The sequence below is a fragment of the Staurois parvus genome, unplaced genomic scaffold, assembly GCF_062004578.1.
Source record: "Staurois parvus isolate SC_StPar_1 unplaced genomic scaffold, SC_StPar_1.0 ptg000114l, whole genome shotgun sequence".
In the NCBI taxonomy this organism is placed as follows: domain Eukaryota; kingdom Metazoa; phylum Chordata; class Amphibia; order Anura; family Ranidae; genus Staurois; species Staurois parvus.
The window spans coordinates 7,788,705-7,802,681 of record NW_028317910.1 but is presented as its reverse complement, the minus strand read 5'-3'; the positions used below and the strand labels follow the sequence as shown (position 1 = coordinate 7,802,681).

The following is a 13,977-nucleotide window of genomic DNA, read 5'->3' as shown; positions in this document are numbered from 1 at the left end:
TAACTATAGTTTGAATACATTTTGGTAACTACCTGAAAAAAACTAAAATTGTGCCTGTGTCCAAATATATATGGACCTAACTGTATGTACTGATGTACACAGAAATAGCCTTTCCTTTAAGAGCACTCCAGCAAGGGGGCCCAGAAACTGCCAATTTAGCACAGCAGCCCCAGATGGGAAGCTAGTTTGGGTTTCCACCTGACTGCCTTCTCCCCTTCTCTGGTCCAGGGGGTGTAAGAATATTCACACTGTCCTCTCCTGATAGTTTAATGGGTTGGTGGCTGCCTTCAGGCCTTTCACTGGGCTGGCTCCTTCCCTGCTGCTCAGGATGTCCTCCCTTTAAGATGGTGGCACAGTGGAGATCCTCTTCTCCAGCACTTGCCTGTGGGTAGGCCCCTTCCCTGGCCTCCCCTCCCAGGCTCCACACTCCAGCCTCTCACTCCCTCTTCCACCCAACACAGCTCCTTTCCACCCAGGGCCTGCCATATTTAAGGGTTGCCTTGGTCGCCATGCCCAGCCTCCTGCCAAGGGATTGGCCAAGGTCCCTCAAGTATGCAGATCAAATCTTCCTCCCCTTCTCCAGAAAGCTCTCAGGTTTCTAGAGAGCTGGGAGGGCTCCCGAAGGTCTGACCTTCAGAACCTTCCTAGCCTTTCCTGAGGTAACTTATCTCACTCCGAGGCTGACGCAGCCCAGGATGCTACTCAGCCTCTGCCTATAAAAAAAAAACCCCAACAAACTCTTTCTGGCTAAGCTAGTGTTACATATAGTTTTCATTATAATATTCCTTGGTGATCCCTGCCATGAAGGACCTATTGAAGGGTGACAACACTCTGTTCCTGTCACCTACTTGTGCTCCTGTGTTGTCAGCCTGCCACACGCCAGAGATGCTAAGCAACAAAGCAGGAAGAAACAGTCTGCTGAGACTACGGATTTATGGGAGTTCTGTACACTCCGCACGGTGAAGGGACAAAAACAGACTAACTTCCTGGATTTATGGTGAGGTGACTGAACTGCATTATCACTATGAGACAGCAGCAATGAAATCTTCACAATTCTCCCTCGTCAGGTTCTATTTGGGCTCACAGGCAGCTTTCTCGCAGTACATTCTAGAGAGCCCATATAGTTTACGTGTCAATGTCTCCAACAGTGACCATTTTGCCTGCGCCCTTTAATGTCAATCAAAAGACTGTGTGGGCTACATAAAAATGGCCACCCATTGAGTCTCACGACATGAAGTAGAAGACACCTTTCTATGTAACCTTTATATAATTTACTTGAAGAGAATAGAACACGTTTCGAGTGTGTTTATAAGACACCATTATCATTACTTAGAAATAGTATCAACTTTACATTTCTACTAAGATTTGTACAATAACAGGTCTGGACTACAACATCCGGCCTGGAATCAGAGGAAGGTGCTTGCTGGGAGCTGTAGTCTCTGCTGACTGACGGTGCTGATGACATTTGCCGGGTTCTTGGTGACTGGGAGGGGCAGATGGCGAGGAGGACCTCTCGGGGTGAATTGTATCAGAGTGCACGCACGGCAGTGCCCAGAGGAGGGGGTGTGGCACTGAGCTGTAACTGGGCCACAAAGTGGTAGTGCAGGGGAGAGGGAAACTGCCGCAGTGGGGCACACACTGGCATTGTCCAGGGGAGGAGAGAGAAGGTGTATCAGGGGGGCACACACTGGCATTGACTAGGAGAGGGGAGTGAAGCTGTATCAGGGGGGCACACATTGGCATTGACTAGGAGAGGGGAGTGAAGCTGTATCGGGGGCACACACTGGCATTGACTAGGAGAGGGGAGTGAAGCTGTATCAGGGGGGCACACACTGGCACTGACTAGGAGAGGGGAGTGAGGCTGTATCAGGGGGGCACACATTGGCATTGACTAGGAGAGGGGAGTGAAGCTGTATCTGGGGGCACACACTGGCATTATTAACTAGGAGAGGGGGTACACATTGGCATTGACTAGGAGAGGGGAGTGAAGCCGTATCAGGGGGCACACATTGGCATTGACTAGGAGAGGGGAGTGAAGCTGTATCGGGGGCACACACTGGCATTGACTAGGAGAGGGGAGTGAAGCTGTATCAGGGGGGCACACACTGGCACTGACTAGGAGAGGGGAGTGAAGCTGTATCAGGGCAGCAAACACTGGCACTGACTAGGAGAGGGGAGTGAAGCTGTATCAGGGGGGCACACATTGGCATTGACTAGGAGAGGGGAGTGAAGCTGTATCGGGGGCACACACTGGCATTGACTAGGAGAGGGGAGTGAAGCTGTATCAGGGGGGCACACACTGGCACTGACTAGGAGAGGGGAGTGAAGCTGTATCAGGGGGGCACACATTGGCATTGACTAGGAGAGGGGAGTGAAGCTGTATCTGGGGGCACACACTGGCATTATTAACTAGGAGAGGGGGTACACATTGGCATTGACTAGGAGAGGGGAGTGAAGCCGTATCAGGGGGGCACACATTGGCATTGACTAGGAGAGGAGAGTGAAGCTGTATCAGGGGGCACACACTGGCATTAACTAGGAGAGGGGGGTACACATTGGCATTGACTAGGAGAGGGGAGTGAAGCTGTATCAGGGGGGCACACACTGGCATTGACTAGGAGAGGGGAGTGAAGCTGTATCAGGGGGGCACACACTGGCATTGAGTAGGAGAGGGGAGTGAAGCTCTATCAGGGGGGCACACACTGGCATTGACTAGGAGAGGGGAGTGAAGCTGTATAAGGGGGGCACACACTGGCATTGACTAGGAGAGGGGAGTGAAGCTGTATCAGGGGGGCACACATTGGAAGTGCCCAGGGGAGGAGAGCAAGTATAAGTAGGGTGTGTCAGCCTCTACACAGGGCATAATATTCATACATCTGCATGGGGCCTGTATAGGGCAATGCCAGCTTCTAAGCAGGGCACACTATCACACTACATACATATGCATACTGGGCATTACATATAAAAGTTCCAGGCTATGAATAATATTGATCATGTATATGTAGTGTACAGTATAGCTGGTAACACCGGAATCTCATGCTGAGTATGAGCGGTTAGTATTTTAAATACGTCCTGGACCTCAAAGCTCCATATACAGTACAGAGTGGTACTTGCTATTTCCAGGCTTTGTGCTGAGCCCCTATAGGTGCAGTGTTGTTGGCAGTGCTGGCTGTTTGTATGGTGTTTTGTTTTTAGGGTAGGATAGGTGTTATGGCGGCCTGGCCACAGATATTTTGCAGGTTGGTGAAGAAGAGATTATCATGCTGGGCACAGAGGATTTCACCACCAGGAGTGTTGGCAGCACGCAGAGGACTGGCATCATCCGATGTCCAAGTAAGTATCCTAATGAGTAATTTTGGAAAACTGAGGCCCAGAGAAGTATGTTTACATAAGTCAGTTTGCAGCTGCCATTGGTTAGAAAACTAAAGCTGGCATCCAATTAGTAACTTTGGGCAAAGCTGTTATTGGTTAGGTGTTCCCGAGAAATATCTGCAATATTTGGTAAACTATATCTCCAAGTGAAACATTTATAAAAGTTGTATATGTTGTTTCTCCCTTTTCTTGTCTGCTAGAGGTCAACCAGCTTTGGTCTTCTTTTTGACATCGATGGCGTGTTGGTGAGAGGCCGAAATCCCATCCCAGGGGCAGCTGAGGCGTTCAAGAGGTTGCTGGGCAGAGATGGACGGCTGGCAGTACCTGTTGTCTTTGTAACCAATGCCGGGAATTGCCTACGTCAGGAGAGAGCGATGGAGCTGAGCCGAGTTCTGGGGATCGAGGTGAGCAAAACAGAAAAATGGATGAGTGATGCGCTATTGATGACCAAGATACATTTCAACAGTTCTACAGCTTTAAGCTAGACACATGTTGCAATTTGATTGTACAATCTCCTTCAGTAATGTGAGGGCCTGTTGTTAAAACTAAAAGACACTGTAATATGTGTTACCAGCTTGCCCTAATCGAAGATTATATACATTTCTCGTGCACACTGGAAGACAAATTCAGTAGGGCTTTGAAAGTGCCTAGGTGAGCCCATGGCTGGCACATTTATACTGTGCCATACCCTGTCTTCCTGTTTACCACAGCATGTGACTCTCCCCTTCTTACCATGATGCAACATTGGATGTCTGTGTGACCAGTTACTGGGCTCGAGTACTTTGACATGGGGCAGGGGAAGGGCCCTTAAAGTATAACTAAGTCCTAATTTTATCTTTCCATATTATGTTAGTGTATTGTTCTTTGTTTGTTTCAGTTCCTACTATTTTGGGTGCAGAAATTCAGCACTGACCCCATCCAAAACACTCCCCTTGGTCTCTTCTGATTCTGTTACCCAGGTGCACAACCCTCTCCAAAAACATAGATGCCCCGCAATGCCTTGTGCTCCCTGTAGACTTTGATCTATGAATGCTGGTGTATTGTAGGGTGACAACTGCTGCTGCAGAGTCACTCCAAGAGCTGAAATCCGCAAACTGGCAGAATTACCAGGTGAAATAAGATGGAAATTGAAGAAAGAAGGGGCAAGCAATGACACTGCTAGAACACACAGAGTGTTAACTACTATTTTATCTTTTTGTAACTTGGCTTAAAGCTGAAGCGTTATCCACTTATATGTTACCTTCTCCATGTACTGATGGATAGTGAATCCTCCTGCGCTTCAATGGGTGAATGACCTAAAAATAAGCTGCTCACACCCAACCTAAACCTAATAGGTGTACGTGCAAAATGAAAGAATTAAATGGTGTAGCGCTAATCTAAATATTATTATTATACAGGATTTATATAGCGCCAACAGTTTGCTCAGCGCTTTACAATATAACCGGAGACAATACAGCAACAATACAGTTCAATACAAGAGGAAAAGCAGGGTCCTGCTCCTTGGAGCTTGCAATCTAGGAGGGAGGGGCTAGTGGTACAAAAGGTAGTAACTGTGGGGGATGGACTGGTAGGAGGAGTAGAAGATTCCATTATTAGCTGAGGGCAGAATAGGCTTCCCTGAAGAGAGAGGTTTTCAGAGAAAAGTGAGCAGAGTAGGCGATAGTCTGATAAATTTGGGTAGAGAGTTCCAGAGGATGGGGGAAGCTCTGGAAAAGGCCTGGAGACGAGCATGGTAGGAGGAGACAGGAGGTCTTGCGAGGAGCGGAGAGTACGGTTTGGGTGATATTTAGAGACAAGATCGGTGATGTAATTTGAGGCAGAGTAATAAATGACTTTATACGTTATTGTTAATGTTTTGAATTTTATCCGTTGGGCAATGGGAAGCCAGTGGAGGGATTGGCAGAGAGGGGTGGCAGATACAGAACGGTTAGTAAGGTGGATGAGTCTGGCATCAGCACTCATGATAGACTGAAGAGGGGATAGCCTGCGATGAGGTAGGCCAATGAGGAGGGAGTTACAATAGTCAATGCGAGATATAACAAGGGAGTGGATAAGTTGCTTAGTGGTTTCCGAGGTTAGGAACGAGCGTATATTGGAGATGTTGCGGAGGTGAAGTCTACAAGATTTGCACAGTGATTGGATTTGGGGGTGAAAGGACAGATGGGAGTCTAAGATTACACCTAGTACCCTGGCATGAGGGGAGGGAATGATGATTGTGTTATTTATATTGATGGAGATGTCAGGGGAGGGGGCACGGGCTGGGAGGAATACTAAGAGCTCAGTTTGGGAAAGATTGAGTTTGAGGAAGTGGAGTGTCATCCATGCCAATATGTCACTTAGTAGGTTAGTAATGCGTGAGAAGACTGAAGGGGTGAGGGGTAGAAAGATAGAGTTGTGTGTCATCAGCATAGAGATGGTACTTAAAGCCATGGGAGTTTATCAAGTGACCAGTGGAGGAGGTGTAGATGGAGAAGAGAAGGAGTCCAAGGACAGAACCTTGAGGGGCCCCTACAGAAAGAGGGAGTGAAGAGGAGGAGGCAGAGTTATAGGTAACACTGAAGGAGCGCTGCGATAGGTAGGAGGAGACCAGGAGAGAGCAGAGTCTCGGAGGCCAAGAGAGTGGAGTTTTTTGAGGAGGAGGGGATGGTCAACCGTATCAAAAGCCGCAGAGAGGTCAAGAAGTAAGAGTACGGAGTAGTGGCCATTGGTTTTAGCAGTTAGTAGATCATTAGTGAGTTTTAGTAGGGCAGTTTCAGTGGAGTGTAGTGAGCGGAAGCCAGACTGTAAAGGGTCAAGAAGGTTGTTGTCGGTGAGGTGGGAGCTCAGGCGATTGTAGACTAAGCGTTCTAGGAGTTTAGAGGTAAGTGGTAGCAGGGAGATGGGTCTTAAGTTGTTCAGGTTGGTGGGGTCCAGGGAGGGCTTTTTAAGTATGGGAGTGATGTGCGCATGCTTTAGAGGGGAGGAGAAGGTAATAAAGTTGAATGAACATTTTTTATGAAAAATCAAATTGTAATAAAATCAATAAAAATAATTTAAAAAAGTGTAAAGCAAACCTGTCCTCGGTGCGCATCATACACATGAATGGAAGCATGCGCATAGGGCACATGTGTACGGAAACAGCAATTGTGTGGCATATGTGAGGTATCGCCGACAATGTCTGACTGACACCAATAATTCTCGGGGTGTCATTCAGTGGTAACTCTTAACTGATGACATAGAAACTGCAGTTTCTCTCTTTCCTGACCACATAAAAATGCAAATAAATATATGTAAATAAATGAACATAAATACAAAAACATGCACATAATATAAAGGAAAAACTAAAGTGATCTGATCCGACCAGGATCCAATAGTGATATATGCAAAATGAAACGTGGAATGACAAGAAAGGTCCCGTCTGGACCCCTATAAGTGAAAACACAAACCTCCAAGCCCCCCTATCCCTGAATATGGGATCACAATAAACATACAATGGGGTGCAGACAATAGTGAATCCCCAACTAGGGGGATATACAACCTAATAAAGTGATAAGTGCTTAAACACAATGAATGTTCGTAAAAATATATAACACAATGTAACAATCAGCATAAATAAAATATATATCAAAATTAAAAAACTCAATAAATCCACATAAATAGCCCAATAATAATGTAAACGTGAAAAGATGATCCAAACAACCAATTTCATGCAGGTGATGGGGTGAATGTGAAATCACAGCAAAAAATCCTCAAATGGCTAAATTGCCCCCTCACCTCCTCAATGTGACCCAAAGGGCCAGCTCGCTTTTAGGATCACACCAAGATCCTTATCAGGTAGTAGCTTGTCTCAGGATAGTATCCGCAAGAGATCCCATCAATGGTGGCACTTACTCATCTCAGGTCCCCTCCAGGTACAGGTATCCACAATAAAGCTCAATCTCCCATTAGGGTCATAGTAATAGAAAAGAAAGATCCTCCATAGTGTAATAAGGTTTATTACTTAATAATAAAATGATAAACGCCAGTTGCCCACTCACTTGTGTTCAATAAAACATCAGCTTGTAAACCTCATGCTATGGGTGTACCTCTGCATGGGTTTTCAGGTGTACCAAAATGGTGCCTACTCCGGAACTACGTCACCGCGTACCGGAACTACGTCACCGCGTACCAGAACTACGTCACTGCGTACCAATGCATTGCGTCATGCTAACCACGTGACTTCCTCAGGGTATACTCCTTGTGCTTCTTCCCCTTCATCAACATTATATTAATTTAGTTTAAATAAACATTTTTCCTTTTTAATTACATGCTTTGTTTTAGTCCCTATGATGTCATCACTGGGTCTCTGTGATTCTTTATGCAATGCTGGTGTGAGAAGGCAGGGTGCTGTACATAGCTTCCTGAAACCAGCACAGCACCCTGCCTTAGTACTCCTTTCAAGAGCCCTCTTGGAGGAATTATGCCACTATCAAAATGCCTTCATAGTTTGACATCAGTATGGAGGAGTAGGTATTCCTAGGCAGGCTATTTACATGCAGACTGCCCTAGGTAACATCCAGATGTGATGTTGAGCCTCCATGATTGAAAGAACTGAAACCCAATGAATGAGTGACAAAGGGAGAGTTGGGCTGGAAAGATAAGGGTTAGATAATGCTGGACCTCCCCCAGCCCAGAAATGAGGCGGACTATATTTTACTTCTGATTCTAATGCATCTTGTGAGAAGCTCACAGTGTGCAGTAAAATCAGGGTGAGGAATTTCAGTACAGGAGAGGACCCTGTGCAGCTCTGCAAGACTGAAGGGAATGCTGCAGTTCATCTGTAAATACTTAGCTCTGGTGGGTAAGGAGGACAAAGGTAGAGGGCAGGGAAGGTAAGTATGCTTTGCTGGGGAGGGCAAAGGTTTTGTGAACCTGTTGCTTTGTTCTATACAGAGCAGGTAGCATTCCATCTGCTAATATTTGCTGTTTCCTCAGGTGTCACATGATCAGGTCATCGTTTCCCACAGTCCTTTGCGAATGTTCCGTCAATTCCATGACAAGAGGGTCCTGATTTCCGGTCAGGGACCAGTGGAAGAGATTGCCAAGGAGTATCCTTTTACATGCCCAATTGTCACCAGAACAGGAATAGATAGAAAATCTTCCAACATCAGTTCTGGTGATTACTGTCTAAGAGGGGATTTCCCCTCCTTTCCAGACAAGTCTTCAGGACGTAACAGATAGCAATAAATAATCCAACAGATATTCTAACTTTTCCCCACTCCAAAACCAAATAAAGTTTACCTGGAGTTAAATTTTCATTTTATTTTATCTTTTACGCATTCTGCCTATTATTCTCTTTGTGCAGCAGTTTAGCAAAATGCTTCTTTAATCCTTTGTAATCCTCTACGCTTCCTTGACACTGTACAGCCTAGGCTTCCGGGACACAGTCACAATTGAAGACGTCAGGAGGGCTTTTCCACTACTAGATATGGTGGATGAAAGTCGCAGGCCTAAGAATCTGGTGAGTGCTGGTAATAGAAGCTGTTGTGCTGCTCTAAATGTGCAGATAGTAAACAGGAGATTGCAGGGAGTGTAGAGGGATGACCTCAATAGTCTGCTGCTGCTTCTTCACTGTTCAGGAGCAGGCTGAGGGTGGGGCTTAGACACCTTTGTATTCTTTATCGCACACCTAGTGCTTTGTAAATTGTAGATATTAATACATTTATTATATTGGACTCACAGGGTTTCCACTGAAGTAATGCTTGAAACAAAAGTGGTTAAACAACACAAGTGGCCAGGGACAGAAAGAAACCAAGACTGTGTTAAACATTAAAAGGACAAATCATGCATACACCTGGTGCATTAAACGTTATAAACCCTTAATGATAATAAAAACAGGCATTGCATTCACAAACGATCAATTTCAACGGCAGTTATCTCAAAGCTAAAAGGAGGTGATGATCCAAGCCAGTGGTCAGGCCTGTTCCAAAAGCACTTTTTCCAGAAAGCTGCTGCCATCCACACACACACACACATATATATTTTTTTTTTATAAATGAGGATTTCCATTTGCACAGGAGCATCCTGGGTATATGAGTTGATGCCTTACAGATACTAAATTTCTCTCTTGTAGGTTCCATCCCCTGTGTTGACTTTCCGTAATGTAGAAGGTGAGAAATTGAGTTGAATTACTATTGTCTTTGAATGGTCTTTGTATGTTGCTCAGTTTTCACCAGAGATGCAGCTGTGTTGATTCTCAGTAAGGACCACCAGAGTACCTAGTAAGGTTTTTAAAACAATAAAAGTATGTAGCTTCTTTAAAAGATGCGTTCTAGCAAATCTCTGAGATTGAAGCTACGTCAGGCAGATTTCTTTGTTAATATACTGCAAAGTTTTTTGTCTGTATCCAATGCACGTGATGAAGTGGACCAGTACTACCATCTGTGTCGTTTCAGCCATTGTCCTGTTGGGAGAGCCAGTGCGCTGGGAGACCAGCCTGCAGCTCATCCTGGATGTTTTGCTAAGTTCTGGCAAGCCAACCAAGTGGCAGAAGCAGCCGCCGTACCCGCACATTCCTGTGTTAGCATGCAACATGGATCTTCTCTGGATGGCAGAGGCAAAAATGCCCAGGTGAGCAGGTATTTTATACACCCAGCAGCATCATTCCCCTTGGTCTGCAGAATTGTTGGTTCAGAAATAGGGAGTCTTAAGTGAGTGGCAAGAGAATTTTCCAGGGAGAGGATAGACTGCTGTGCAGTCATTGCAGGATGTAAAACAGTAACCCCAGGAAGACAAAGTCTCCCCCAAAGATTTGTATTTCTATTACTATCTTTACTTGTCATTGTATATATACAAGATTTCTTAGGGTACGCCTTAAAACAGCAATTAAAAACAAACATTTTTAAACACAACAACACATACATTCTTCCTAACACATGCTCTCATATCTGTCCTTAATTAAAGCAAAAATGTAAAATATTTTAAAAAGAAAAAATTCATATAGCCTTTTCTTAAAACGCTGCACCTGGTGGATTTATATACAACACAGCATTGTTTTAGTTGTGTTAGTATGTGTTTTAAATGGCTTATATATATTCTGTGGCAGCAATAGGGAAACCACACTGTAACTTGGATGGGTTCAATCACAACTAATAGCTTTTTCCTGCTTTCGTAATCGTCTGGCATATGTTGTATCCAAATTCAGTAGATATATACTGTGATATGAGGGTGTTTAGCTCTCATGGTAGCTGTGTTTTGTATAGTGCGTCTACAGCAGGCAGGTGTGCACTCACAAAGGCTGCTGGCAACTAGCAAAGCCTGGACGGATTTAAGATTCCATCCCGCCCAATACTCCATGGAACCTTCAAGCTCCCGGCCTCCAATCCAGTACTAACAAATCTGGAGAGAGCACAGAATACCACTTTCTCAGTTCACAATCAACCTGCCAGAGCTTCTCGAACTGCTGCTTTGAGAATCCGGTGTCACTTTTATGCCCATTTACAAAATGGTAGGGTCTCACATTATCACAATAGTTATGAGCTGCTTGTTTTCACCACACAAGACAGTTACTTCTTTTCCTCCAACGTGCAGCTGGCATACCACTCTAGCATCCACAATGGTATGAGATATGTGATAAAAATTGACCAGCAGCCTTACGGGCAATCTGGATTTTTATTGCCCCTAACAGTTGCCCCTAAACAATCTCTGCTGTTTTTTTTTTCACTAGAAAACAAGTATTTTGAGACCATGACAACTCCCTTGTAATATGTGCACCTAAAAATTTGATAATGTCCACCCTTTCCACCTCCTCGCCACCCACAGTTAGGTCCATATATATTTGGACACAAGCACAATTTAAGGTTTTTTCAGGTATTAACCAAAACATATGCAAGCTATAGTTATATAATGGATATGGGCTGAAAGTGCACACTCTCAGGCTCACGCACGCTCCCTAACTGGAAATGCAAAAACACACACACGATTTGGCTCATCTGTGCCGCCCTGTAGCAGTATTTCTGCTATAGGGTGGCCGGGAAGCGGTTAAAGAAGAAAAAAAAAAAATTTGATATATATTATTTAGTTTGTGTGAAAGTTAGAGACTACAAACTACGGTGTATATTTAAAAATTGATATTCTGACTGCCTGTTTCAATTCTCGTGCCCCTAAAATGCCTGGACAGTACGAAGACCCCCAAAATTACCCCTTTTTAGAAAGTAGACAGTCCAAGGTATTTAGTAAGAGGCATGGTGAATTTTTTGAAGTTATAATTTTTGGAAATTATGAAAGTAACAGTTTTATTTCATGCTACATTTTTCCACTCCTCCAGAGTATGGCGATACCACATGTACAGTATCAGACTTTTTTACAGCCACATAGGGAGGAGCCACAATCCAAAGAGCACCTTAGGGCTTTCAAGGGGCATACAATATGCATCTAATTTCCTGACTATCTTACACATTTTTGAAGGCCTTGGAGCACCAGACAGTAGAAGCATCCACAAAATTAAATTTTGAAGAGTAAACACAACATGGAAATTTTGAGAGGCATGCTGAGTCTGCTGAAGACTTAATTTTTTGCCACAAGTTTTGGAAAATGTGGAAAGAAAATGAAAATTATTTTTTTTATACAAAGATGTCAGTTTTTTTAGGATATTTTTCACACACAACGTGGGCATACTTTAGAATTACTAAAACACATTCCGCTATTCCTCCCAAGTATGGGAATACCACGTTTGTGACTTTTCCAGTGTTTGGACTGATCAAGTACCGGACATTGCATCTTGTGTATCACAAAAAATCAACCAATTGTATCAAAAACAATTGTACTGTAATGGTTGGCTCTGTATGAGTGGTCAGGGAATATAGGTTAATGTAACTTCACCTTTAGCAGTCCCCATTCCTGTAAGCCAAACAAGCCTAGCCTACTGGTACGTAGCTGCCCCCAAGAATGCCATGTTCACTGGCCAGGAGATACAGGAGACAAAAAAAAGGGAGTTCCTATGGTTCCAGTAGTGCATTTGCTTGCATGGTATGATAGAGTTAACACTGCACTGGTGCGGCGGTGTTCAGAAACGCTATTGCTGGCTGCACTCGCTTTGATGACACTAAACAGATGTGGTGGAGATTGGGAACTCTGTTGATGGCTGCACTGGCTCTGGTGACAGCAGCACTGGTGTGGCTAGCGAACAGGAACATTGTCTGTTTTTTGTTATCTTTTATTGAATTTTCCATTACAAAAGAAAACAAAACAACCTTATACCTTACAATTCACATATACACAAATTCCATTTAAATTCTCCTACTCCCTACCATTCCCAATCCCTCCCCCTATCTGCCCATCCAATTACCCCTTTCCATATCCTTAATCCTTCCTGCCAGAAACCTCCCATATTTTTCTATCTTGAGCCAAGTGCTTTCCCTCACACCTCCTCCCACTGCTTCCAGATATCTTTTGGATATTTTAATGTCTACCCAACTACTCCACTTTTTCCTATATTTTTACATTTTATCCTCATCCGTATGGTACTACTCCTCCATCCTACTCATGTATTCAACTCTATTTAACCAATCTTTTATTTCTGCGGGCTCTGGAGCTTGCCAGAACTTAGGAATAAGGCCTTTAGCCGCACTAATTAGATGGTATAGTACCCTGTTTCTCTATAGTCTCACTGAAGACTCAAAGTTGTAAAATAAACACTCATATTTTGATTTAAAGTGTCCAAAATTAATGTGTCCAAAAAAAATATATATAAAAAATAGGTTCTTAGGAGTCTTGAGAACGCCCAGTGGGAGTCTTGAGAACGCTCAGCGGGAGGGGCGAAACGCGTTGACGCACTTCCGGTCCGTTGTTTGAATGTCATACGTCACTTCCGGTGAGTGGAACGCACGCCGAGCGGTGTGCGTTCCAGCGGCCATTTTGGGATCTGTCTGTCACACATACTGTCATCCTCTGCACAGCAAGTTGTGGGATTTCTGCAATTGATCCTGGATGGTATTTGACTGTGTTTGGCCGATGGAGGCTATATAATAAAAAGCCTTTAATGATTTTGTGAACCATGAGTGACCTGGCATTATTACTATAGACTTAAGAGGAGGTCATTAGTAATATCACACTATATGCAATATTTTCTTCTTTGGCACAACGGTGGAGCGGTTTTGGAGAAAGGAGGTGGAAGAATCATCCTAGTCTGGTGTGGTGGAATGGAGGTCTGGAGGCTATAATAGGGGATGTAGGATCCCTAAAAGTCCTAAAAGGCTTACTATTCGCCGTAATCTGGTGAGTGCGATTAATGTTGTTTTTTTCACTGGTGGATGGTGGAAGCACTTATCACAGAAGGATAACCACAATATATATTTATTCGTTTTTGGTGAAGCACTCTGAAGTTGGAGAAAAGCTTTTTATATATTTTTTTATATTTTGTATATATATATTTATTATATTTTTTATATATATATTTTTTGGACACATTAATTTTGGACACTTTAAATCAAAATATGAGTTTTTCACCTTATTCCTTTATTATGTGAAATTTGTTGGGTATTGTTTTGCGCTGTTTATTATATAACTTTTATGATTTGGTGTTTTACACTAGTGCACAGCAGCATTTCAAATTTTAGGGGTGGGGATTGTTCTGTTGCGCAGGAGTAT

General features: G+C 43.9%; 1 protein-coding gene across 1 annotated transcript in view; it reads left to right on the top strand.

Annotated features, from left to right (window-relative positions):
- Positions 1 to 1,415: 1,415 nt before the first annotated feature.
- Positions 1,416 to 13,977, top strand: part of HDHD5 (haloacid dehalogenase like hydrolase domain containing 5) — a 50,802-nt gene continuing 38,240 nt past the window's right edge. Inside the window, exons 1-6 of the mRNA XM_089671841.1 lie at positions 1,416 to 3,333; positions 3,573 to 3,776; positions 8,326 to 8,438; positions 8,758 to 8,851; positions 9,464 to 9,500; positions 9,786 to 9,960. Coding sequence (XP_089527967.1) covers positions 3,211 to 3,333; positions 3,573 to 3,776; positions 8,326 to 8,438; positions 8,758 to 8,851; positions 9,464 to 9,500; positions 9,786 to 9,960 — 746 coding nt within the window. The 5' untranslated portion in view covers positions 1,416 to 3,210. The remainder of the gene's footprint in view (positions 3,334 to 3,572; positions 3,777 to 8,325; positions 8,439 to 8,757; positions 8,852 to 9,463; positions 9,501 to 9,785; positions 9,961 to 13,977) is intronic.